This window comes from Nyctibius grandis, chromosome 27 (genome assembly GCF_013368605.1).
Source record: "Nyctibius grandis isolate bNycGra1 chromosome 27, bNycGra1.pri, whole genome shotgun sequence".
Lineage (NCBI taxonomy): Eukaryota > Metazoa > Chordata > Aves > Nyctibiiformes > Nyctibiidae > Nyctibius > Nyctibius grandis.
Window position 1 is genome coordinate 658,123 of NC_090684.1, and position 26,738 is coordinate 684,860.

A 26,738-nucleotide genomic window follows, 5' to 3' on the forward strand; every position below is an offset into this window, starting at 1 on the left:
CGGGCAGAGGCCGCGCGGCGGCCATCGTAGGGTCGGGCGGGCCCGACCGGGACTGGGAGAGGAGGGCCGGGACGGTGGGGCTGCAGCGGCGGCCTTCGGGGCTCCTGGGCCGCGGTGTGGGGTGACGCTCGGGCCGCGCCCCGCTAGCGGGGGAGCGGTGACGGGCTGGGGGAGCGCGCTGCCCGCGCCGGCGGAGCCCACCGGGCCCCGCCCGCTGCCTGACCCGCCCCTCTCCCGGCGTCCCCCGGCGGCGGCCATGGCGGATGGCGGCGGGAGCGGCCGGGGGCCGCCGTGCCCCGGGGCGGCCGCGGCGCTGCGGCGCTGGGAGCAGCTGCGGCGGCGGGCGGCGGCGGCAGCGCCGTGGGCCCGCGGGCTCCTGGCCGTGGCCGCCGGGCTCGGCCTCTTCTACGTGGTGCTGCGGGTGCCGCTGCGGCTCCGGGACAGCCTGGGCGCCGGTGAGACGCGGCGGGCGCGCCGGGGGCTGAGGGCTCGCGGGGGGAACGCTCCTCCGCCCGTCCTGGGGCGGTCGGGCCGGGGTCCTGTGAAGGGCTGCAGGGCCGGGCCGGGCAGGGCCAGCCCAGCCGCCTGCGGGCCGGTCCTGCGTCCCGGGCCTCCCGCAGCGACACACCGAGCGCGTCAGACCTGGCGGTGGCGGCACGGCGGAGTCCCGCAGGCGGGGTGAGCCCGCCGGCACCCCCGGGCCGGGCCCGGCGCTCCAGCCGCGCTGCCCTTCGCCTCCCGGGTCCGGCCCGGGCTGCTGGCGGTGACAAAGCCACGGTCAGAGCAGCACTAGAAAACTGCCTTCCCTGCCTTGGGCTGTGAATGCCAGGACGGAGAGGGCTGTGGAAAATGTGTGTTCTAACACTGAACAGAAACTTGCATCAAAAGAGTATGTTTCCGTTTTAGATTAAAATGAAATAATACGTTAAATTGTCTTGTTGCGGTCCACCAGCCGTGACGGGGTTGAAACCATAGGCTGCTTTGCTAAGAACATACACTAAATTGTTTAGATTGGGTCTATAATCTAATTTGATGTCACAGACAGTTACAGAAATATAAGGAAAGGGTTCTCTAACACAGTAATGTTCTCTGGAGCGTTACTGAGGCTGTGTTGTGTTACATGTTTGCATAATATTTCATTCAGCACTGTTTAATAAAAAGCTGTTTGTGTTTTTCAGTTCTGCTTGTTAATCTTTGTTTTTGTTTCCCTTAACAGTGACCGTGTTCTTAAGCACTTTGACTCCAAAATTCTACTTTGCCCTTACAGTGACTTCGTCTTTTATATCTGGACTGATATTTGTAAGTAGTCCACTTTTATTTTTTTAAACAACTTGAGCACCTGTGGGATGCTTTCATTAGGAGTAGATGTAGTCGGCTTTTTTTTGATTAGACTCTAGAGGGTGCCTTTGTGCTAGGAAGGAATTGGTTATTTAGTAGCTTTTCTGGTGTATTATACGTACTCTTTTGTTACGTGTGTTGCATGTTGGGGTGAGTCTATGGAAAATAACTTGTATCTGTTTTAGAAACCCAGGCTTGACTAAAATTTTACTGGTTTTTTTTCCAGTCTCTTTCATGTTATGTGGGTGATCCTGCATGACAAGACAGACCAAAACAGATAATTAGTGTTAATTTGTATGTGGATAAGTTACATCTGTAGTCATTTGCAAGGGGATGTCCTGGCTGTGAACAGCTGGCTCTTCACCGCTGATGTTTGTGTTGGAAGGGTGTTGCCTAAGGAAATTTCTGGTGTTTTTTTCTCCTGTGACAGGTGTTTGAGTGGTGGCATTTCCGAAAATACGGCACGTCTTTCATTGAGCAGGTTTCTGTGAGTCATTTGAGGCCCCTCATCGGCGGTGTAGAAAACAGCCCTCCAGCACCAGCAGCGTTCTCGGCTGGGGAGAATGAGGCAAGCAGGCAGAACATGCCAGGTGATTGTTAATGTCTCCCGGCAGTTTTCCTTGAGCTTCGAGGCGGCTTGTTCACGTGAACTGGCTTTTGAATGGCTTTGGCTCTACATTAGTGCCTGTAGTAACTGGAGAGAGGCCTACAGCTTACAATGTGTTTTTTTAATAATGGTAAAAATAAATTAAGTAATAATATATCTTTGATCTGAAACATTCATTATTAGAAACATCTTTTAGAAAATATATTACATATTTAGCTAAAACTGTTTCAGTAACATTAGATATTTGCTATTTTAAATATGTGCAAGATGAACTTTCCATGATTATGAATGATAGTGTTTGATCTTTCCACCGTGTGCTTTTGTACCCCAGCAATGTTGGGGAGCAAAAATATTTAGGGGATAGCAGAAGATTAGGGAGAAGAAGATAGTCATATAATTGTGGGCAGGTTGTACAAAAATAACAGTAAAGCAGCTTTTGAAAGTAAAATTGCATTTGCATTACTGCAGTTTAAAGTCAAGGTAGTATTTCTTGTGCTTTTAATTCAAAAAGTACTTTTCTTTTTTTTTTCCAGAGTGCAAAGTGTGGAGAAATCCTCTCAATCTTTTCAGAGGGGCAGAGTATAGCAGGTATTAATTATCTTACTTTCCATTGCGTGTTTTTTATATTAGTCAGGAGCATACACATGACTTCTGCAGAGGGTTTGCTCTAGTAGTATGGGGAGACAGCTGAGACTTGCAAGATTGTAGGGGCGATTGATGCCAGTCCTGTGTTTAAAAGGCACTTACCCAAGCTGTTATTACTTCATGCAGAGGTTGAGACGGTGATTCTGAACCTAAATTCTCTTTTATTAAACTGATACGGCTGTGTTGTAAGTCTCCTTGTGTTATTTCGTAGGAAAAGCTGCTTCTTAGGAAGTGAGTTCCTAAGTTATTTAGAACTTTAGGATCAAAAAGACTTTTTTTCCCCTCAGCAGGAAGCCTTCTGGCAACCTGCACAGATTATGGAACAGTAGTACTTGAAAACTTCTGGTTAGTAGTTCCTGGCTCTTACTAATAAAAATTTTCTGCACTAGCTTCAGTTGTTAAGCCCATCAGGTATCCCCTTTGGTATCAGCATTACTGCTTACTAGGAATGACTCTTACTGAAGTTTCTCCCGTTAAAGATACATGTGGGTGACTGGGAAGGAGCCTCTTACATACTACGACATGAATTTGTCTGCTCAAGATCATCAGAACTTTTTCACGTGTGATACAGATGCCCTTCGGCCTTCGGATACAGGTACCGATGTCACATGCCTTCCTTTACTGCTTAGGTGGTTTAATAGATGTATTTAGTGAAAAGATGTTTTTTTCACCTTGTGCTTTCTCTACTGACTTCAAGGCCGTCAGGATCCTGACGTATCTTAAGATGTTTTCAAATAATAGCACGATATTGAAAACCTGGATTGTGTTCTCAACAGCCAAAGATGTGCTCTCATTTAAACCTTAGTAATGAATAGTGCAGTCTCCAGAATTTTTTCGTTGTGTTCCACCTGTTTAGTGCAGAAAATGTTCCCTCCCTGGTTATTGTCAGGCTGGGTGTGAACCATTGTCAGTGTGTCAGGTTCCGGAAGCGTTCCTTGTCAGCTGGCCCTGACATGCTTGATAGGAACGATGTGTTTTTGTTTCACAAATGGAGTGTATTGTCTCGCTTACTAAGCCAAGACTAATATTTTGTTTCCAAAAGAAAACTCCAACATTTTTCCACGTTATTCTTGCTGGACAGCAGCAGGTTTTGTTCCAAAAGAAACATGTATAGATTCTTCAGTTTTCTTATCGTGCTTGAGACAGGCCAGATATGTCACTGTGAGCGCGAGGGTTTGGAGTTCTTTCAGAACTGTTATTTAGTGTGAAGGCTCTTAGTTCTGCAGAGAAAATGGTAGCTCCAAGTATGTTGTTTTTCTTTGGCTAGAAGTTGGTTTTCAGTTTGGGATTTCCATTTTGCCCTAATGGAAGGATGGTGGGGAGGGGTTTAGAGTCATTGCATTGAACTTTTGTTGGCTCCTTATCTGACTGTAATTTTGAATTCAAGTTGGAATTCAGACGACCCTTTTGAAGAGAGAGATTTCACCGTTTTTAATTGTTCTCTAGAACACTTTCTAATAAAGTGATAAATTATTATAGTATATCTTGCATTGCCTTTGCCGTGTTATGCCACTCAAATGTACTTTGCAAATTTAAAAAGAGATTTTTTTAACCCTTCATGATCTAGTAGTTGTCTAAATACTTAAGTATGCAACTACACCTGTGCAAGACACAGCTTACTCTATCACTGTTTTCTTTGAAGTTCTGTTTGAAAGCTTGAATTAAAATTCTGTGCAGGTCTGTGCAAGAACCTGTGTTTAACAATTGCTCCTGCCAAGCTTTCAACAAGTCTTGGGAAACGTTTCCAAAAATCTGTAGCAATTTAGAAATTGCACATCTGCCTGGTTATGTAAGCTGTCTTTGCTTCTCAGTGGAGGAGTTCTTAAATGGTCAGTGAATAATCTGCCTGGTGGTGTTGCTTTCTTAAATTAAATTTGGGACGTGATGAGAAGTTGCAAGATTCTGCTGCTTGTGGTAGAAACTCACGCTGGAATTAAACCACTTGTTTACTCTTCCCTGTAACAATCATATAGCAAGCAGGAGTTTGCAAAGTGGCAGTGAACATTCATGTAGAGCTGAGGCATAAGCAGCCAGTGTTGCCCCGTTGGCGCCCGGGTGTTTCGCCGGTGTCTCGGTCTCTCACCAGCCTCTCGGTGTTTTTGCCCCAGTTATGCAGAAGGCGTGGCGAGAGAGAAACCCTCAAGCCCGGATTAAAGCAGCCTATCAAGCTTTGGAGTTGAACAATGAGTAAGTTTAGACCATAAGTTCAATCACTGTATTTCTGGCGTGATAGATTAAGTGGAGTGATACTGAGCACACTATTAGCTTCTTGTTCTAATAATTTACTTTTAGCAAAGTTCTAAATAGCTTAAGGGGGACTTCTGTGACTGTGAGTTGCACACGGGGCTGTCAGTTGCTGTCGGTAGCAATAACAAATGAGAAATCTTACTCAGACATGGAACAGTCCAAATTGAATATGAGATCATGTGTGTTTCAGAGATGGCATTGAGGTAATAACTATGTGGAGTTCAAGATGCCACTTCTCTAAGGGATTTAACAACACTCTTATAACACAAACCAAAGAATTTCATGCGCTTCTGTGATCAGTTTTGTTATGGAGTCTCATCGTTTTTGTGTAAAATGTCAACCTCCTGCTTTTAAAAAAGGAAAGCAAACCAAACACAAAAAATCCTCTCCAGATGATTACCAGAGCGTTTTTAATATTTCAAGGAAAATAATTTGACCTGCTATTATAGTTCTTTCTTTTGTTCTTTATCCAAATGTGTGTTTTGTCCTGTAAAATGGAAAAGGTTTCTGTTTTCCTGACACTCACCATTAGAACTCAAGTCAATATTTTGGTACTTTAATATTGTCAATGCTTCAATATTAAACATAAGTGAAAATTGCCCATTTCTAATGCTTTTAACACTTATTAAAAAATACTAAACTTTGTCCCTCGGAATAATTAGTGGGTTTTTTGCTTATTACAGTTGTGCCACAGCGTATGTCCTCCTGGCTGAGGAAGAAGCAACAACTATTGTGGATGCTGAGAGGTATTTCAAGCAGGCTCTGAAAGCAGGAGAAATGATTTACAGAAAGTCTCAGAACTGCCATTCCCAAAGTCCCCAGCATGAAGCACAGCTGAGTAAGCACTGTTGAATCACATAAACTCTTGGTTTTGTGTGAGCAGAAATGTAAAACTGAAGTTATAATTAGTGATTCTACTTTGATTCCCAGTTCAGTGAGGCAGTTCCTACTGTTTTAGCTGTGTTTATGCATGGCGTGCTGTGTGATCCTTTGCAGTACTCCAAGGAACATAACAAGTGGCAGTTACGCTGTGTATTCATCATGGGTTGTCTCGATGATGGTGTTTTGGAAGGTTGGATAGGTAGAGCAGGCTAATGAAGCAATTAGTGTGTGTCAGTAGCACCTTCTTTATTCCACCCAACATTTTGGAAGAAAGCTGAATTTTTTGTCATTTAACCTAGTTAAAAGTTGGTGGCATTGGTCTAGATGGGCCTTGGTTGGGACAGTAGTAGTAATTATTTTGTGCTTTTACATGTGGTTGGGAAAAAGGTGGTGGGGTTTTTTGGGGGAGAGGTGGTGAGAGAGGGAGGGTGAGGTAAGGGTTGAAACTGATTGGTTTTCTTTTTTGGTCTTTTTAATCAGGAAGAGACACCAATGTATTGGTATATGTGAAAAGAAGACTAGCTATGTGTGCAAGAAAACTTGGAAGAATACGAGAAGCAGTAAAAATGATGAGAGATGTAAGTAAAATAAAAAGTGAGCAACTCCTGTTGTCTTCAGTCACGTAATCCGAATTGATTGTTTAAAGTTCCTTTCTAGGCATCATAATGAATCTAATTTAATTATTTTCCAATGAGATTTGCACATCATGATTCATGATTTTCTTTTTGGGAACAGTTTTTTTAGTTCCTCCATCTAGGTTTTAAACTTTTATAATGTCATATGTTCACAGTTCTGTTGTCCACTTTGCTTCATGCTTGACTCAGCGACTGACTTGTCAAAATAGCCAGCTTTATGCTTCATCATATTTTTTCTTTCGCTTGCCCAAGGTGTATCATAAGTTACTTTTACATGGAAGATATTGCTGATCAAAAGAACTCATTGTGGGAGATGTGCAAATTTGGGCTGAGAGTGTGTTGTTCAGTAGGTGAATATAGGAAAAAAGCGATGCCTTAAAGGTAGAAATGATGCAATTCTTCTCATGCTGCTTACAGGCCAGCTTCTAACACTGTGAATGAACAGAACATTGAAAAAGCTTGCTTTATTGTACTGCTTTCTATTAAGTATTTCAGGGATTCATGTGCGATTCTGGATGTGCCTCATTTATTTCTCTTTACTGATTTGCAGTTGATGAAAGAGTTTCCACTTCTCAGCATGCTGAATATTCATGAAAACCTCCTGGAGGCACTGCTGGAGTTACAGGCTTATGCAGATGTCCAGGCAGTTTTAGCAAAGTATGATGGTAAGTGATGCCTACTGGGAAATACTGGTGGGTTTGTATAGGTGAGATGGGCAAGGTGTGCCGATCCAAAAGCAGACATCTGCTCATGATCTTGGCTCGTTGGCTAGATTCCCTTTATCAGCAACGAATAGGTGCTTCCAGAGTGCGAGTCAAGATCTTTTTATTTTGAATGATGAGGTCAAATTTAGGCAAGCTAAATTGCATACAAATTATTTTTTATTTGCAGTATTTTGTGGCAATCGTTCCCTGCCCTTGAGAAGTCGGTATGTTCTCTCTTGTACCTCTGTTCTTTATTACTTCAGGGAATTGAAAGTAGGATATTCTTGCCCAAATCCCGTGCCCCTTGTGCATGGCTGCCCTAGCAGCCTGCTCCTGTTACTTGACCGTCCACATTCTTCTGTGGATTCTTATTAATTTAACAAAACCACTTGCTCTTTTCCTGGTGCTTCTTTAACATCAGGAATTGCGACACTTTCTTAAGAAAGGGTTGCTGATTTTTTTTCTAAGCATCTGGAAAAATGAGTATGAGCTTCAAACTCTCTGGAGCGCCCCTGTGTTTTGCTTGACACGACAGCCAGACTTCTAGTAAGTGATGGACAAGCCCAGGATGGGATTTACAAAAAAAGCAAGAGCCATCTGACTATACACAACATGGTACTTGGGAATTAGACCCCAGACTTTGTCTGCTTTTAAAGTAAACTTGTACTGTGGAGTGCTAACCTTCTAATCTATAATTGTCAGCTCAAACTTGGCCTCAGATATTCTACAAAACCTACGACTAATAGAATTTTTCCCCATGGAACTGGAAAAGAATGGAAAGTGCATTTTCATTAAAATTTGTCTACCTGTCTGAAATGTAGTCAGTCTCTCTTTCCATATTGTGTAAAACTCTGTGTTAATGTACAGTTGCAAAATTGGGTAAAGATTAGAAGCTTATTTTAAACCTTTGTCGTTTAATACAGGAAAAGTATGCTGTTCTTCAGTGTGTATTTATACATGCATTTCTCTGAATTCAGTTTCAGTGTCTTGGTACGTTTAGAAGAAAAAATTACTCTTTACCACCTAAATACAACTCTGAGTTTTTAATCTGAGGCTGACTGGTGACCAGAAAGACAACTGAGCAAAGTAGTTCAGAGTTTCTAATCACAGCTGAAATGTTCCAGATGTTACGCTCATTGTCTGCCCAAGTAAAAATCTTTAAGCTCAAAGGATGTGGGTTTAAAATGTTTGTCTTGCCTTAGAATCTTACAGCTTAATTATTTTATTTTATTATAGATATCAGTCTCCCAAAATCGGCAGCAATATGTTACACAGCAGCCCTGTTAAAAGCCAGGGCTGTTTCAGAAAGGTAAGCAGGGACATTTGTGAAAACAGTGGTTTCTTGCTAATCTTGGGTTATGCTGTAAAATATGAATTAAAAAGGTCTAGATCCAATATGTAGCAGTTACTTTACTAGGAGCAAGTTATATATATATATATACACACATATATATATATATATATATGTGTGTGTGTAGTTAAACGTAATTTAAAGTTTCTTTTAACTACCCATAAAGTCAATATGGGTGTATTAAGTTAAAGTTAAAATGAAGATGTTTTTCAAGAGCCTGTGTACACGCATGTGCTTTTGTATAGATTTTGTTCTCAGTGTCTTGTGATGCTCAACAGTTCTTTGTTTTGTGGACGGGGTGCAGGATGTTTGTGGTAGTTCATGATGGCATTTCACTGTTGTTCTGGTCTGTATGCACAGCTGATTCTAGCTTTGCCTCGGAGTAGGTGGTGGTGTAACAATCTCACGAAGGGCTGGGCACTCAGTTACCTTGCATGGTTGACATGAAGTTTCAAAAAGTTAAACATAACTTTGTCATATGGGCACGGGTGACAGTCAAGATACCTAAATTAACATGAACATTTGTCTCGTAGAAGGGTCTGTTTATCTTTCTTGATAAATCAGTCAATTTTTAATGAACTCCAAGCTTACAATGTAAATAAACACCCGGTTAGCATTTATTACTTTTGTTCAGCGTGGGTTTTTCCCTTCAGGTTCTCCCCAGAAACTGCCTCCAAAAGAGGGCTCAGTACAGCAGAAATTAATGCTGTGGAAGCAATTCACAGAGCAGTGGAATTTAACCCTCACGTTCCAAAGGTAAGAGTATTTTATTTCCTATCGGACCACTTTTTATTGTCTTCTGAAAAAAGTCATGTTATGTTATCGTCTTGTTATTGGAGCCTTTCTAGCCCCATGTTTTCTTGACATTGGTTATAACTCCAGTCATTGAGTTTTTAAACACACTAGTATTTATATCATAAATGTTTGGTGGCCAGAATTAGTTGTTTGCAATGGGTGATGATCAAACAGGGTTTATGCAAAAAATTTAAACTCAAAATTTTCTAACTCATTGAAAAATCCAGTAGTGAATTAATGAAGGCCCTTTATTGGGTTAGGGTAAGCATTAATAAATATAAATTTATATATTTAAAATCCCTGAAGCCAAATTAAGTTCTCCAAACAATAACCAGTCATAGTATTTAAAAATACTTTTTTTTGCTGTGCTTCCAAGCATGGCTCCAGAACTCTGGTTATTGAAAGATCTACAGTCACTTATTTTCTTCATCCATGTGTAAACAGATTAAGAGTCGGTATTGGTGCAGTAATTTAATGTCTGGCATTACTTGAAGTGGTCAAGATATGGATTCCACTGAGCACTGGGTAAAAATCTTACTTTGCTTTTTACTGTACTATATTGGTGATGCATTCAGTTTGAAACCTGAATGCAGCAGGTTGGCTTAGTCCTGGGCCTAATCCTCTGCAAATGATCACGGAGCCCGAGTGGCTGTGGCTGTGGCGGCTCGAATTATCCCGCCGCTCTCTTCTGTCTGCCTGTCCAGTCTAATAGAATGTGCACTGAGAAAGCTAATTGCTCGGAGAAATTGCTGCTTCTTTGCATGACTGATCAAGAGCGGAGCAAGTTCATTTCAGACAGTCTCAGACAGATTTTTCTTTAGCCTCTGCCTTTAGGGGAGGAAGATTATAAAGCATTATCATTATCTAAAAGTTCTTTTATTTTGTATCTCATCAGTTGTTTCAGGAGCCTCGTGTACCTTTTTAAAGAAGTTTGATATAATTTCAAACAGGCTGTTTGCAAAATACGTTCTGTAGTTCTACGGACAATCACAGAAACTGATTCCAGGTTGCAGTAATTTGATCTTCTCTTCTATTTATATACCTATCCAGTCGTCTTTATGATTCTTTTTTATTACAATATTGCCTTGAAACATCAATGTGTTAAATGGCAGGGCAGGATTTTATCGGTGCTGGCTATGTAGAGCTCTGAAATGCTCATAGTCAAAGCAAACAAGTGAACAAGGGCTCAAACAAGTGAAGTAACTTGCCCAATGGGTTGCAGTGGAGAAGTGGGGAAGAAAATCTGGTTTTTGAATTTGCAGTCTGTTCTGTCCCATGGCCTAAAAATAAACGAGTATGTAAAGTAGAAATCCCTTTGTTCTTGCATCTGATGAAAGTGGTTGTCTTTGCACATAACATCATTTTGCATGAGGAAAATAAAATAATGTTTGTTTCTCTTTGTTCCGAGTTATGCTTTTACAAGGATGGGTTTTGTTTGGAAAGTTGTGAAGGCATTTTACAGTGCTAGAAAAATGGTGCTCCTCAGCCATTTCAAACTAGAGATCTGTAACTACATTTGGATAATGTCTGAAACAATCTTTTCCAGTCATCTTCTGCATAGGTTACAGATTTTTGTTGTGTATAAAGACCTTCTTAAATCTGCAAAACCCAAGATATTTTCGGTACTGATACCTTGCCTGTTCTATGGTTAAACATGGACATGAAAACCTGCCAAGACTGTGGAATTTTTCTGTTTATGTGGTAACATGGGCGCAGAGACAGCCGGAGCGTGGAGCTCAGCGCTGGCGTGTCGTGGCAATGCTTGCAGCGGGGCTCCATCGCCGCTCCTGCGCTCGTGTTCCCTGCCTCGCTGTGAGCTGGCACCATGGAAAAGTGGGCACTGCAGAGAGCGTGAGGAGGCAGGTCAGGGGTCAGATATTTGAGACTGTTTTCCCACAGCAGCCCTGTGTGAGTGATCCTTCGCTGTGTTAAAAAAAAAAAAAAAATAAAAAAAAAAAATTGAAGAGGATTAGAGGGGATTAGCAAGAATATTGCCCTCCGGAGTGTAGGCCCAAGGCACTAAGAGAAGAACCTAGCCAGGCAGTAAATGTGCTTTATTTGGCTGGGGCACAACCCCTCCTACATTCCTTCAAGAATCTGAATGGGAAAAGTTAAGTCCTCAAACTGGATTAGTAAATAATCTCATAGTTTGTGGCATCTGCTGAAACAAATAGGCGAGTTAACTGCATTCTTACACATTGGGAGACAGTCAAAGGAATTGCCAGCTAGATTGATCAAAGATGTGGGGTAACTTTGGGTGTTATTGCATGAGACACTATATGTTAGGAGAGAACAAGTCACAGGTAAATACTAGAGCTGAAACTGTCATTTCATCCTTGTAAAAATTACTCGTCTGTTTTTAGAAGCTCAGTTCGAGTGAATACCTGTCTGTTTGTAATGTACCATGAGAAAACAAAATTGCACGTCCTGTGTTTCAAGGGAAAAGGAAAATGATTAATCCTTGTGTTTCTTGACCCTTCTGTGCATCAGATGTTCTGCTGATGTAGGGAGAAGGCTGAAACTGAAAAAATCTGAAATCAGAGATTCTTTGTGGTAGTCCAGCAAAACCACATGAAACCAAGATTTTCCTGGGTTTGGTTTATTACTCTTCCTTTGGTTAGCACAGCGACACTTTCTGGTTTGCTGCTCATGCTTGAGAGCTAACAAGTACTTAGCCTCCTACATTGAGACTTCCAGTGATTAAATGATAAGCAAAAATACCACTGGCTGGTGGGTTTTTTTATTAGCCTGAACTTGTAGCTTGTTGGTATTGCACCTGCAGCATTATACTTTATATATTTTCCACAAGATCGTAGTTTTATTTTGCCTTACTGAAGATGCGGGTTTTTTTCCTGATAGTTTGTGTGTGAATACACCAGTGTAAGAGTCTCATACGCAGGTGTGTGTTTTACTGCTTTTCTCTTCCCACGCGAGTGCAGGCTCTGTGCCCTGTGTCAGGGCTGTCTGTTCGACAGGTGGAAGCTGGCCGCTGTGTGATACGCTCAGTTATGCCTCAATGATCATCTATGTTTCACAATTGAAGATTTGGGAATATTCTGTGTAACCCACGTGTGCTTTCCATTTTTACTTTCAGTATTTACTAGAAATGAAAAGCTTAGTGCTACCTCCAGAGCATATTCTGAAACGAGGGGACAGTGAGGCAGTAGCATACGCTTTTTTCCACCTCCAGCACTGGAAGAGGATAGAAGGGGCTCTAAATCTGCTACACTGTACGTGGGAAGGCAGTAAGTATCTCTCCTTGGTTTATTTTTTTTTTGTACAGTAGACTAATCTCTCTGCCTTTATCCATCTCAAACACGACTGGTTCTCTTTGTGAGAAGCTGGTCGCTTGGTTTAGATACAGATCTAATGTCACTCACTCTTCTTTCAGCATTTAGGATGATCCCATACCCGTTAGAGAAAGGTCATCTTTTCTATCCCTATCCGAGTTGCACAGAAACAGCAGACAGAGAACTGTTGCCAAGTAAGTGGTTTCTAAGCAGTAATGATAATAAAACATAAGCTAAGGACATGTTCGGTTTGTGGTATTCGGTATTTACCGTACTGTGATTTTTTTAGTTTGAGCTTCCTGTGAAGGGGATTCAGATGTTTGTTGATGTCCCTCCCAAACGATCCCGAAGCACTTGACGTGTGCATGTGGTAAATGTTGGCTTGACTCTGTAATAACCTGAGTCCTTCAGAGATGGAGTCTGTGTGTGGTACATTCAGACTAAGTTTGGCCAACTTTGAGAACAACAAAATGGACCAGTGCTTTAAATTACTTTGAAAAGAAGTCATGGACTTGACTGCTGTTGTAGAGGAGCCGCTTCCTTTTAGCAAGGAATAAATGCACGGCTCCAGTGGTATCTAGCAGAACCTGTCTGTGATCTTTCAGAGAATCCTTGGTTAATCTGTAGCTTCACAGAATATGTATTACTTTCTGTCGTTAATTCATCGGTACATACTTGTCTGCTGGACAGTATGCTTCCTGCAACTTTTTATCCATTTTTATGGATTTATACTAACACTTGACACTGAAGTCTTCTCCATCTTCCCATTACTTCAAGATTACTTTATGCAATTATGAGCCTACACATTTTTTCTTTAGGTAAAGGAAACAAACTAAATCACTAGGGCCCGTGCTCATCACATTTAGGAAAATAGCATTAATTTAGATTAAAATTGGACTGTTAATTGTACAAGTTAATAGAATTCCTTTGGGGGTGAACGTCTACATCATGAAGAAATGCAAGTCCCACGGGACTGGAGAGGGCTACTGCAAAAGCACCAGCGAACCCACTGAGACCACAGCTGTGGAAAGGAAAACTGCACATAACGTATTTCTATTTAAAAGCCTGAAGTTATATTTAAAATGTGTAATTTAAATTTGCCCCCAGACTGCTTTAAATTACTCATTTCTCACTTATGCAGGATATTGCACAAGGAATTCTTTGGTTAGCGACTAACCCTAAATTGTAGATTTCCCAGCATAATTAAACACCAACACATGCAGATATTTCAACACGATCACTCACGCATTCCTGTTATGTTTTAAATATAAAACTACCCATAAATAAAGTCATCTTAACACTTTTATTGCAGTACTTCCTTGAGAAATCTTGACAATTTTAAAAAAATTATCTATTTAAAATAATGTTCACCAAATCAGTGATTCAAAAATCCTGTCTTGATCTGACTAGTAACAATTCTCAAATGGCTGTGAACCTATAGAATTATCTTTACTTGTCCTTACCTATTTCAGACTTTATTTTAGTTGCCCAATGTAGGAAAAACTAGTGCAAAAAGAATCCTTCCTGGGTTTTTTTTCGTACTTTCCTAACTTATGTTGGGACCTTTCCTAAGTTATTATTGCTCCATGTATTAAAAATCAGGTGAGTTTCTACATAGTACGAGAGCACGACCATGTTCTGTAGTGGACAAGTGGTTTCTTTGGTTGCTCAGTGAAGAGGAGTGTGTTGCTATGGTACTGTGTCATGGCCTAGCAGGGCTCGTTACGTGTTAAGGAGGTGAACTGGTAATCTCTGGGATAACATTAAACATCTCTGATGGGTGTCAGACATGGAACTTCAAAAGTTCTACTGGGTTGTGCTCAAAAATCACATACTTAAAAGCAAAACAAACCCGAAGCACTTTGCCATTGGTGAGTTGCAGGAGCACAGCCCACGTTTGCTGGGTTTGCTCTTACAATGGTAGCTTTCATGTGCCAGCATTCAGAAACAGTAATAGTGTCTTTTTCCTCCTCAGTCTTCAGTTTAAAAATGAATACAATTGTATTTTCTTGTTTTATGAAAAGGCTTACTTAAATTTTTAGGCTTTTGTTAGATTTTAAAACCGGCTTGTCAAGAAGTGTGCAGCCCTTTCATAATTACTTACATCTATAGAAGCTGTTTTTTTCTTCATTTAAAACCCCTTTAAAATCACTGGGTAAAAGTCAGAGCTGCAGGCATTCAGAGCCAGTAATTGCAAATTCAGCAAACAGGTCCTCAGCTAGTAACCAGTAGTAGTGTCTTGAGTGCTGAAAGCTCCCTCTGCCAGCCCTTAGCCTGTCTAATCACCTTCTTTTGATTTTGTTGCCATAGATTGGAAATTGCAAGGAGCTGCTATGTACAGAATTTATAACCTAGTCCTGGTACTGTTTTCTTTGAGGTCTACTCTGTCAGCTGCTCTGAAAAAATTTACTGTAGCCTACCAACCAGAAATCTCTGAAAAGTATTAAGGAGCTGTGTGTGTATATATATATGTAAGTGTGTGTATATATGTATATATATTGCATGTATATATAACATGATGGTTGATTTTTACTTGCTGAGCTTCTTACAGGATGGGGAGATGTGCTGTTCTCTTCAGGTAACAGGATTAATGCTTCAGAGGGTTGAAAACACCTGAATTGTTTAAATTGGTCTAGGTAATTTTGACAGCTTGTGAATTTTACAGTTCTTCCCTCTGTCCTGTTAAAAAAGTAGGTACCAAAAGCTAAGCCTGATGAAATGTTTCAAAAATAAAGCCCATGCAAGTGAGAAAGAAGACTGGGAAGAGAAAGATATAATGATTATTAATAATGAAGACAAGTATTTAATGTAGGGGAAAAATTTTTGAGAAGTTTAAGTACTGGAACCTAATGTGTGCTGCACAATAGTCGAGTCCACGCTTGCTCCTTCTGAAAGTCTAGAACTGAGTTACAAGACTGTGTAAATAATTCAGAAAACTGTCCTCGATTATCAAATATCAATATTCTTCATTTTTTCCTTTCAGCATTTCACGAAGTCTCCGTTTACCCACAGAAGGAGCTTCCCTTTTTCATCCATTTCACAGCAGGCCTGTGTTCCTTCTCGGCAATGCTTGCCCTCCTTACGCACCAGTTCCCCGAGCTGATGGTCATTTTTGCTAAAGCTGTGAGTATTGTCTTTATCCTGGGCCTTGCTTAGGTAACCTGGGGGATCTTTGGGAGTTTTGAGGTCCACGGTGAAGTAGGCTCTAGTCACTCATGCTTGTGGGGCGTGAATTATTTTATCTCCTTTTATAAGAATCTGGTTAGTGACAAACATTTGTTGACATTTGGGCAAAATTAGCTAGAGGTGTTTCTAATCTGTGCTGCTTTAAATGTATCTATGTCTGCTGTTGAGCCATTTGTTCCTATGGGTGCCTTTGTGCCCTTCTCCTTTCTGCCTCTCTCTGCCCTTTTTAGGGTTTCTTTTCCTTGCTTATCTGTTAACATTGCTTCTGGCTGTCACCTTGTCGTCTTTCCCTGGACTCTGAAAGTTCTACTCTCTTACTTCACTGCATAGGCAGCTTCCCCTCCCCACTTCTCAAACTAAGCCGTGCAGTATGTTTGGCCTTGATTGAGCTGTGGGTCTCGTGCAGTGTAGCAGAGTGGCAAATGCAGAGCTCTGAACTCTCAATTAATCATTTATTCTAGCTTTACTAGTCAAAATAGAGGGTGAAAGGCGTTCTGCTTTCTTGCTGGTTTAATGCAGCAGGTAATGCAGACCCGGGAGGTAAGCAGCCTTTTTTCCTTGAGAACACTTTGTCCCTACAAGTGTTGGCTTTGCTAGCGATTCCAGTCCACAATATCCAAGCCATGCAGGTCTCGGAGTGGGGCCTCATTTCCACACAGTTCTGTTGATCTTTATGTTGGAAAATGTAGTTGGACATGCCAGTGACAAATTTCAGTGCTGCTCATAATTGGCTGCGTTCGTAGTAACTAGGGTCTAACTATCTGCTTGATTAATTCTGTAAGGACTGCATTAGCAAAGTTGTATGATTTCCAAAGAGATACAAGGTCAAATGTTATGCTAACAAAGAATTGCTTGGTGAAGTTCTCTCTGCTGGTGAAGTTTCTTGAACCAAAAAAAGACTCTGTGTGAGTTAGTTGGCTTTGTGCAATGGCATTTTGAATGTCAAGTGACATGGCCAAATGTGGGGAAAAAAATCCTGGGGTTTGGTCATTTGGCAGCGTGTTTATTTCCCTTATTTTCTGTAGGAAAGGATAGAGAGTGTCTGTTCAGCTGAAAAGGTGATCAAGCAGCAGGCGTATCGCGGCGTCATTCCACCAACCGAGTCACAGTGGTGGCAGGCACAGGCAAAGGCGTTCTGGCCACTTGCTGTGCTAGTTTAATGCTGGCAAAAGTGGGAACTGTGTATTGAGATAAACGGACAAGGAGGGAATTCTGTGTTAATCTCTTGAGACTGACAGCTGAGAAGGAAATACCATCTTCCAGTATTCTGCTGGTTTGGGTAGAACTAATGTTAACTTCCAATCATACCCTAATGACTAATATTCTTCCTTATTTTAATTATTAGATTATTGTACTCTTGATCCCATTCCTGATGTTTTCAGAAGCATTGAGAAAACTTGTAAGAAACAATGATATTCAATATCAAACTATCACTTCCGATTTTATTCATAGATTGCTTCAGTATTTTAACTATAGATAATGCTGTGATTGCTGCTAACACTTTATAAAGCATTATCTCTTTGTGTTCTGGAGGTATGTGGCAGTAGCATCTAGCTGAATTTTCATACTGAAAATGGAAGTTTGCCTTCTCTTTAAGGACACCTGCCTCTCCGCCCAAGAACACTGTAATAAAACAATTATTACTTGCTGTATCTAGTGTTATATCTGGAGGTAATTCCAGTGCTTCAGGCTTTCTAAATAATTTTTTTTCCCTGTGTATTTCATTATTTCAAGTATTTTATACTGTGTTTTAACTTATTAAATATAGAAATTTGAGATAATAAAATTCTGGATGGTAGATACCTGGAGTGCTTTGGCCTTAGTGAAAAAGCGATACAAAATGAATTTCCAACAAATTGTTGAATTGTTGAATTTCCAACAAATCTAGAACACAGTTTTAGGAATGACAAAGTATTGTGTATATGGAATTTTTCACTAGAAATCTCTAAGTGACTTAAATATGACTACTTAGATTACATCTCAGTTGTTTCTTAATCAAACTGTTGTTTGCAGCAGATGAATCTACAGCGAGCTGCGTGCCTCTGAAGGGTTTTAAGAGGTTGAATACCTTTCTACGGACTTGAAAAGTCTGAGTTTACATATTTTCATTTGTTAGTGCTTGAGTTTGTTTCCTCCATAATAAATCACAGGGTAAACCTTGGCAAATTGCTAAAAATAGTCCGAGTGGCCAAAAATCACAATGAAGCATTTACTAGTTCCAATGTATACAGCATAACCCACCCTCAGCAGAGCCCCGAGCGCTGGCACCGCTGCGGGTCGGCTCCCTCGGGGCGGGGGCAGTCCTGCCCGCGCGCTCCCGGCCCTGGGACCAGGCGCCAGAGGGATTTTCCTTGTGTCTTGCACAGGTGAAGGGCTTGCAGGCACTAGGGGCTGGTGCTGGCAGAAGTGCTCAGTTCCTGCTGTAGTATCTTACAAAGACACCGAGAAGTCTGCCTTCAAGAGAACTGGAGAGGCAGAGTGACAGCAGGCATTGTAAAGAGTCGTCTTAGAAGTTCCTCAAAACAACTCACGTGCTTACCTGCCAAGCAAATCTGTCCCATTTTTTAACTCTTGTGCCACTGGAATAGACCAGTATTAATTAATATTAAAGTATTGAAAAAATATTCCTGCTGAATCCTACTGAAAACAACTTCCTTGTTCAGGGAATTGGACAAAATCCTAAGACAGTCCGTGTTCCAGAGTGTTTTGATATGCATCGCTTGGTATTTTCACAACAAAGAAAGAAGTCATGGGACTTAAATCAAAAATTGGCTAATTTTTATGACTGGAAGATGAGGAGAAAACATTTCTCTTTCTGGTTGTTCCTTAGCTCCCCGTTAGAGGATTCCTTGCCATTTTGCTGATAGCAGCCATGTAGAGACAGAAAATAGGACTAAACAGAGCCCTGTCTGGCAAGTCCTGCTTTCTGTGACACTCTGCTTTACTTTCTGAACAAATCCCCCTACCACTTTCCCCAAAGCTCATTAAGTGAGACTGGAGAATTAACTTTTTAGCCAGCTGCTGAACTTTTCATATTTATAAACACTTGAGTCTTTTGCTTATCTAAGAGAAAATGTGTATAGTTTGGAGATGTGCACTTCCCTGCCAATGGGTAATGAGTGGTTCTACACTTCACAGAAAAAAAGCCTGAAGTTTCCTGTCACAGCTGAGTGTCGATGCCAAGGGCAAAGGTTTCTTGCCTTGCTAATCTACATCTTAACTCATGCACTTAATGTGAAGGTGCCACACGCAAACAGGCAGGGAAGAAGCTAGCTGCAATGAAAAGCTCCTGCACTGCTGTGAATGTTATGTTTTAAAAGCCTTTTTAATGTAATATTTGAGGTTATGATAGAAGCCAGGAGGGCCAAAGTAAAACCCTCAAAGTAAATGAGTCCTGTCATTGCTGCCTTGTGAAAAGAGGGTTTGTACGAGGATAACAGGAGTCCCAGCGGAATACTTGGGGGAAGGGTTGAGAAGGTGCAGGGGAGTTTGCACCATTTGTTTTAGCCTCATCTTTATTTCTGGAACTGTTTAGATGGCATCTAGAATATGGGTCCTGTCTGGAAGCACAGCCTGGTCTTGCTGGATGGTCTGTTCAGTTTTCACACGTTTGAGTCGAACTATAAATAATCCATGCCTGAATACCCAAGAAAATACTCTCCCCTCCTGCCCAGTCTGTTCAACACTGAAGGCGCAGTGCTCAGAGCAGCTGGAAGGGTTGTGTCTCAGAGAAACGCCGTCCTAACCCCTCCTGCTTCTGCCTAGGTGCTGCGGGTGCTGTGGCCGGTGAGTGCTCCCAGCGTTCTGGCCTCCAGCTGAGCGGACTGTGCCAGGGGTGAGTGGACAAGGCTGGAGCCATGGCTTCCCACAGGGTTTTTAATTCTTTTGTGTGTCTTGGCTAATATTTAATGATTACTGCAAGCCTATTTCCTGGCATCAGTGTTGAGGGCATCATAGCTCTGTTGCCTCGAGGGAAAGATACAGGGTGGTTTTTTGTTCATACCTTGAGCCTGTAAAAGGACGTTGGGTTTGAAACTGAGCTAATTTTCAGTTATTGTTGTATTCTGCTTCTTCCAGTGCTTTGGGACTCTTCACCCTTTGGCTTCATTATGGAAAACATCAAGGTCCTCCTGCTGTCCAGGCCCTGGCATCAGCCAACTCCAGTGTGGCTGGAGTGTGCTTTCACGATGGTTCGGTTTCGTTGCTGTCACGAGCCTCACCCGTGGTGGTTAGCTGACCCCTAGGCCTGGGGGGCAAGGAAGAAAGCTCTGCTATTCAAAGTGGTGTCTTTGACAGGCTTCCATGTTGGTAATGGTGCTTAACGTACGAATTTCTTCTTTGGCCTTAGTCTGTAATCATCTAAGAAAATAGTTTTTGTTGAGCAATGCCTTATTGCTCTCTTAATCACTTGTACAACTGGAGGCTAATACTTCCTCTGTGAGAAAGGAGAGGACACAAACCGAGCAGATGTTTGGAGTATTGACACTTCCTTCTCAGCTGCAGATGCACCATTGGCTTAGATTTAATTTTATAAGCCTTTTTCAAAATATTTGTTAACAGCAAAGTATGGTTCTGCTTTCTTTATTAAAAGGTTACTTCTTAACACATTGAATTTGTTGACTTCTTAAGCGTCTGTTTAATATAGATTACAGTGTGCAAACAAAGATTTGTTTCTTCTGTATCCCATGAGCTTGCATTATGCAAGGAAATGGTATTATAAGCTCCTCTGTGTCATATTGTTACTTCTTTAGATTTAATTGTGCATCTTTTGTCTTTCAAACCACTTTACCTTGAAGAACAAGATGGTTTCTGAAACTGCCAAAAGCGATGGCGCTATCTGCGTGGGAGTCTTGTTGGGAGACCTGAGCTTTCAAGTGTTATTCCAAAGTACTGTCGTTGTTGATATCAAGACTTGACGAGAACTGAGATGTGGAGCACTCTTCAAAGGAATTGCTTCCTACACGGACCAGCCACAGGGGTTTGTTTACTGCAGAGGTGAAAAGATGGCTGTGGCAGCCAAGTGGTTTGAGGTAATTGGTGTGACCTCCATTTCCACACTCCCCCATTAGAGACAATGTCTGCTTTTTCACGTTTGGGTCTGCAGCTCGGTATTGGGAAGCAGGGTCATGTTAGCCAAGGCTTCTTAAAAGTGGAAATGATAAAAATAGCACGGGCTTGCGGACAAATGCTAATCCTGGGCACATGAAAAGGTGTCCATCATCTTACATTTTACAGATAAACACATATACTTACCCCTAATAACTGGGGAGATTTTACATGTTTAATCTTCACTAATCTTTGTGAAGGATTGCTGTAAGCCATGATGTTGATGGCTTCTTTCAAAGATGGTGTAAATTACTCTGCTTTCTAAATCCTGGATGGAAGAAGCTTGCTGTAGCTTATTCTCTGAGATAATACCTAAATCAATCAATTACAGGTCAATTTGAATTGACCTGTAATCTATCTTGATACAGAAGACTAAGAATGATTTTTTTCTTTTCCCCAAATCCTTCTTTACCTCATAAACAAAGCACTATGAAGCAGACAGTCACCTATGCATCTCAAGTGAGTGTAGCTTATTTGTAACTGGCTGAGAGGAAACACAGGTGTTCAGGTAGAAATGCCATTGTTACTGTCCACTGTGTATTTCGATTGACTGGGCTTTAATCCAAGTTAAATACTTGAATTCATTGAGGAGTCAAGAGGGGAGCCCTACAGAAAGGTACTACCAAATTTTTTTGAGTTGCCTAACTACTAGTAGGTAATTTTCTCAACTTTCTTTCCAGCTGAATGTGTGCCATCGGGGCTGTTTCTCACTGTGGAATCATCGTGGTGATTAATAGATATGTTGTGTTCATGTAATTTCACTTCTGGGTCCGCAGGGGCCCATAAGGTAACCAACCTAATGCTTTTGAAAGTTGAACATTTTCCAGCGTTTGTGTGGGGTTATAAATGAAGCTCTGCCTCCCATGTATCATCGCAAGAGCTGCTTTCTCTCACTGTCCTCCCCTGACATAACAGTAACAGAAAGGGGATGGGCTGATGCTGAAAGTATAGCTGGCAGCAGGCTCTGTAATGAAAACCTTCCTGTCTCTCTAGAAGTGCTGGTAATTCTTGAGGAAGGAGGAGCTCTGTGTGATCTCCTAGCAGGATTGTTCATGCTTTATAGGAACATTCATTTGCCATTTAGGAGCAGGGGCTTACCACCTGATCCATACCAGAGCAATACCGTATCAGTCCACATGGGATTAAGTTGCATGTGTGCGTGTGTATATATATATATATATGTATAAAAATGGCAGTTACGACTCAGGACAGATAAGCATTGATTGTTGCCATTTCCCTGAAACATGCCCTAGGGTGACCTTAGAGCCATTGGGATGGCAAATGCCTTTCCACGAGGCTGGATGTGATGTTGGTAGACTTCTCAAATTTTCATTTCATTCAGAGTAGCCAGTGAAAGTCAAGGAAGTTGAAAATCAGCATTTATTTATATACCTGGTGCTAAAATGTGCATTTGTAAAACAGGCAATTCTAGTATCTTTGATTCATTCAGACAGGATCTGAGTGTGGGGTGGGTTTGGTCTGTTGGGTTGGTTTTGTTGCTCACAGTGTCTCACCATGTCACGACAGATCAGGTTTTGATCAGAATGCCCAGGAAGAGGAATGCTGTGTTTGTTCCTGCCAACCTCTGACTTTTCCAGAAATAATCTCCAGAAAGGACAGGAAGGGAAGGGAAGAGGGAAGTGTTATCACAGATAGTAAAGCTATTGTTTGTGAGGCAATTAGGCAACTAAATTCTTGTGTGAATTTGCCCTATCTTACCACTGATTGTAATGAAAAGTGTCTAGAGATCTTTGTGGATCAGGACTTCTGTTGCATGTGCATCTGGAGAGATGACACAAGCATGGCTGGTTATCGTGTTACTGAAACAACTTTCTAATGTTGTCTGACTTTACATGAAGTATTTGGAAGTTAATACCTAAGTGTTCTTGGCTACTTGATGCCATTTAGCCACACTAATCCTTTGAGCCTGACAAATGTCCATCAGGGGTTCTACTCCTATATACACGCTTTATCCGAGGAATTAATAAGTCTGGAAGAGTGACTGCCCTCGCTCTTTGAAACTGGGGATGGATGCACGTGTTACTGGCTTTTATGCTGACAAATTCATAGTGGGGATGGTCACCTCTTAGCCCTGGCTGCTGCACTGGGTGGCTCTCGGTCTGGGTTTGTCACAGGCCGGCTCCCTTCCCGCATCTCCCCCGGCGCTGGCCGGGCTTGTTTATTCCCTGCTCCTCGTCCTGGGATTGTTGTGAGGGTGCCAAGGCTCGTAGATCCATGACTCTGAGCACGGCAGGGTTTAAAGGTCATAGTCAAGACCATTAATAACAAGGTGCAAACGGCTGGTTTATATGTAATGTGAAGCTTTTTACTTATTTCATTTTTGCACTTTGGGGGCTCTGTTTGCTTATGGAGCACTTGGTGTCTGGTACCTATTTAGGCTGAGAGCAGGCAATTGGGTGCCTTCAGAGGAATGCAGAAAATTGTTCTCTGGTGTTGTAATTCTGCTAGGATAACTGGAGCTTATTTGTCTCACTGCTTATTAAATGCATACTTGTCTTGAGGTCCTCTTCTTTTTTTTTTCTGAGAAACATTGGGTGAATCCCAAGGACCACAAGTGAGAGGAAGATTCCAGGGGGAGGGGGTGAGTGAAGCGCCTGCACCTCTCTGCAAACTGCATCATCCTCCTCCAGCGCCAGCTGAAGGGGTTAAATATGAGAGCAAACTCCCATAGAGAAAAGGACACAGGTACGGGGCTCGGGGCTCGTACAGACTTATGTTAATGTTGCCCTCCCCCCTGCCCAGAGCTGACACAGGGCGGGGAGATGCACTGAGGTGTTGGGAGCCACGGGAGGCTGTGCTGAGCACGGGCCCAGCTGTGCAGGGAGGGAGCAGATGTGCGCTGGTGCTGTATTCCTCGCAGAGGACAGTATCGGTAGCAAGGGCAGAGCGAGCAGGCGGGGTTCAGGCTCTACCAGCCTCTGAGGAGCACCCAGCTGGCCCCGTTCTGCTGTTTAAAAGGACAGACTCTCCTCCCTTCTCTCTGCTGCAGTTGAGGCTGTATGGCTGCGGAGGTGACATGAGAGCTATTCTGATCTGCTTGTGGGTCAAAAAATCTCTAAACATCAGGTCACGTTGACAGTAGCAATCAGAGTGGGCTTCTGTGTACAGGCTTCTGTGGTCTGAATTCACCCAGCCTTTGATGAAGGTGGATAGAGAGGAAAGGCAGCTTCAGTTTGCAGCTCTGGCTCTGGTCTCCTGGCTCCCTCCTCCCTTTCCTGAGCCTCCGAAGCGGGGTGTGCTCTGTGTGCCCCAGCCCTTAGCACTGTGGGAAGAAGACGGTGATCAGGGATGCTGCTCATGTGCTTGGAATTTTCCTCATTTCCAGCTTCGATCGTTGTATTGTGCTTTTTGGTAGCCCCTTCGGTGAGCCTGGCCATTGGGGAGAGCTCGCTAACACACCCACGCTTACTGCATCGGAGAGGCTGCATCCACCAAGATGAGTGTGTTTCTCCGCTGGAGATCTTCTTGCTTTGGTTATTTCTGGCCAGTGACATTTTCCTTTTTACTCTGGATGCATTTGTGCAGTCAGACTGTGGCCTCATCGGCTGGGACCCTTCTCTTACCCTCCTGATTTCTTCTCCGATTTGGCTGTAGGCTGCCATCAGTACAAAGCAGTGTGACCGTGTGTGACTGTTGCATTCTCCTGCATTGACTCATCAGCTGAGAGTCCAGCGCAGCAGCCCCCCTGCTGCGGGCTGGAGCAGCCCTCTGTGGCTTTGCTAATGAGGGATGTGAAAGCTCCTCCGCAGATCCTGACAGGTTATGCAAATGTTAGTCAGAATGCCTCCGTAAATCTGTCCCCGAGAGCTGGGCCTGCTACAGCAGATGACCCCCGCGTGCTGCTGGCACACGTGTGAGCGCGACGGTGAACAGAAAGGGCCCACGGCAGCCGAGGGGGTTAGGACAGGGGTGCAGCTGAGCCGTGCACACACTCTGCATTGAGGGGCTCAAAAACTTCATCGATCTTATCACTGCATCCACCCAGAAAAACGGCGGTGTCACCTGGGCTCAGGGCCGCTCTCACTCACGAGGTTTAGAAGAGAAAACACCCTGAATTTGTGTGGATCCCGTCTTTCCAATGTCTCTACCTCCTACTCTGTGTCCTGTCCAGCTTCTTCAGGGAAGGTATTTATTCAGAAGCTCATTAAGCAATTAATCCTGCTTCTTGTCCTTGAGTTCAGACATGCTTTTGACTGGAGGATAATTAGAAGATGATCTTGCATAAAAGGCTCCCTGTGCATTTTAGGCAGATTACTTACTTAAGAGGGGCTTGTGAGAGGGACTGAGTGTTCCCTGACGAGGCTGCAGCCTTCAGAAACATTTACAGACGGGAAACATCTGCGTGCCGAGGGGGAGCTTTGGTAGGGCTCATCCTCGGGAGGACAGACCAGTCTGAACTTCCTTCAGCCCGCAATGGGACGTCTTCTTGCAGAAGCACTGGGAGCTGGCTCTGGCTGACCAGCGTCTTTCTGATTCCCAGGCATTGTGCTTCTGCCAGTTGCTTGTTGATAAACAAGCAGCGAGGGTAGCCTTGCACAGCCCTTTGCAGCAGAAACGCCCACTCTTCTGTCGGATAGAGTCGAGCTCCTCGGGCCATCTCCGTGCCGGCTCCTCCAGGTGCTTCTGTAATACTGGTACCTGCATCGAGGTATTTTTACTCCTCTGCTTTACTGCTGTGCTGTGATGGGGAAGGCGGCTGGGCAGGGAGTCCTATCGTGCCAGTGGACCTGCAGGGCTGTGGACGCTGCCTTCTCAGCTGTGGTGATCCTACAGAGTGCTGAAGGCATCCAGTTCAGCATCTCGGTGATGATACGGGAAGGGGGGAAGCCAGTAAACCCAAGCCAACCTGTTCTTGGGAGTTTTCTTCTTTGTTTTAACATGTTGAACATCTGCATTCAAAGGGAAGACATATTTTGGCAGCAGCCATTGATTAAGGTGTCATTCATGAGGTGGTCCTATAGATCTGCTACGGAGCGGTGTTTCTGCTGGAGGACACCTCCCAGGGGTGCTCTGGAGAGGAAGAAATGTTTATTGACGGCTGACCCCGGGTGGCCGGGCACTGGGTCTCTCCCGGCCCACGGAGCGTGTCCTGCTCTGGGAGGGAGGCTTGGATTGATTGCCGCGGGGGCAGCGTTTTTGTGAAGTCTGTCGTAAATTGGTGGTAGGTGGAGCAGTAATGAAGATAAATGAGGGAGCTCTTCCCGGCAGATTAGCCTGCGTGCTGACGGGCGCTGCGCTGCGGCGGGCTTGGAATGCCTTTGGCCTGGCTCAGACCTCCCGCTCACCTGCCAGCATTCCTCGGCACAGCTGAGACGGAGCAAATCTTCCGGGAAATGCCTCTCCTTGAAATTCAGAGGGCTTCCAAGGGGCTGGGGTGAGACCCGGGAGCCTCCCGGGTAAACACCAGCTTGAGTGCAAGTTCTGCAAGGGCAGAGAGGGCGAAAGGTGCTGCTCAGCCCTCTCGTGCTCAGTCGCTCCGAGATTCAAAAGGGAGATGGTTTAATTCTGTGAGAAACGGGTTAGGCAGCAGGGAGTGAGATTCCTGTAACTGTTTTAAGAGCTCTGTTAAAACATCACCCTTTTGCTTGTCCGTGGCTCTGCAGCAGCTCTGCTGAAGGTCCTTTTTCTGCGTGAGAATCGCAGTGGTCTGGCACGGAGCAAGGTGCTCTAACCAGGCCCACGGCAGAGTCTGTAAACTCTTTGAGCAGTTCCCATCAAAGCAATTTTCAAAGTGGTTTCCTCTCACCACTTAAACTGGTATTTCTTAGGGCCATTGGGTAAAATCCCTGCTCAGAGATGCTCTTCCTGCAGTGGGCGATGGGTGGCTTAGGGCCGGAATAATCTTCTTTACCTTAATCCCACCCTGCTGCTTTGCCCTTCCTTCAGACGTCGCCGTCGCAGCCTGCCCGGCCCCGCTGCCCGCAGCTCTGC

General features: G+C 43.3%; 1 protein-coding gene across 2 annotated transcripts; it reads left to right on the forward strand.

Moving 5' to 3' along the window:
* Positions 1 to 241: 241 nt before the first annotated feature.
* On the forward strand, positions 242 to 20,270 carry ST7L (suppression of tumorigenicity 7 like). Of its 2 annotated transcripts, none has more exons than XM_068419546.1 (16): positions 242 to 455; positions 1,217 to 1,299; positions 1,769 to 1,928; positions 2,479 to 2,533; positions 3,070 to 3,185; positions 4,699 to 4,777; positions 5,521 to 5,675; positions 6,200 to 6,297; positions 6,905 to 7,019; positions 8,295 to 8,367; positions 9,063 to 9,165; positions 12,299 to 12,449; positions 12,596 to 12,688; positions 15,478 to 15,617; positions 19,446 to 19,515; positions 19,758 to 20,270. In XM_068419546.1, the coding sequence occupies exons 1-15, from the start codon at positions 257 to 259 to the stop codon at positions 19,497 to 19,499; spliced, it is 1,674 nt and encodes a 557-aa protein (XP_068275647.1). In that variant the 5' UTR covers positions 242 to 256; the 3' UTR covers positions 19,500 to 19,515; positions 19,758 to 20,270. The 2 variants fall into 2 exon arrangements, with proteins under 2 accessions (XP_068275647.1, XP_068275648.1); XM_068419547.1 differs by lacking the exon at positions 242 to 455 and adding an exon at positions 805 to 889.
* The last annotated feature ends 6,468 nt before the right edge of the window (positions 20,271 to 26,738 follow it).

Coding starts and splice junctions, on each gene's coding strand:
- ST7L (XM_068419546.1), top strand. CDS start 257: ATGGCGGATGGCGGCGGGAGCGGCCGGGGGCCGCCGTGCCCCGGGGCG. Junction 1,300..1,768: donor TTATATCTGGACTGATATTT/GTAAGTAGTCCA, acceptor CTCCTGTGACAG/GTGTTTGAGTGGTGGCATTT. Junction 9,166..12,298: donor TTAACCCTCACGTTCCAAAG/GTAAGAGTATTT, acceptor TTTTACTTTCAG/TATTTACTAGAAATGAAAAG.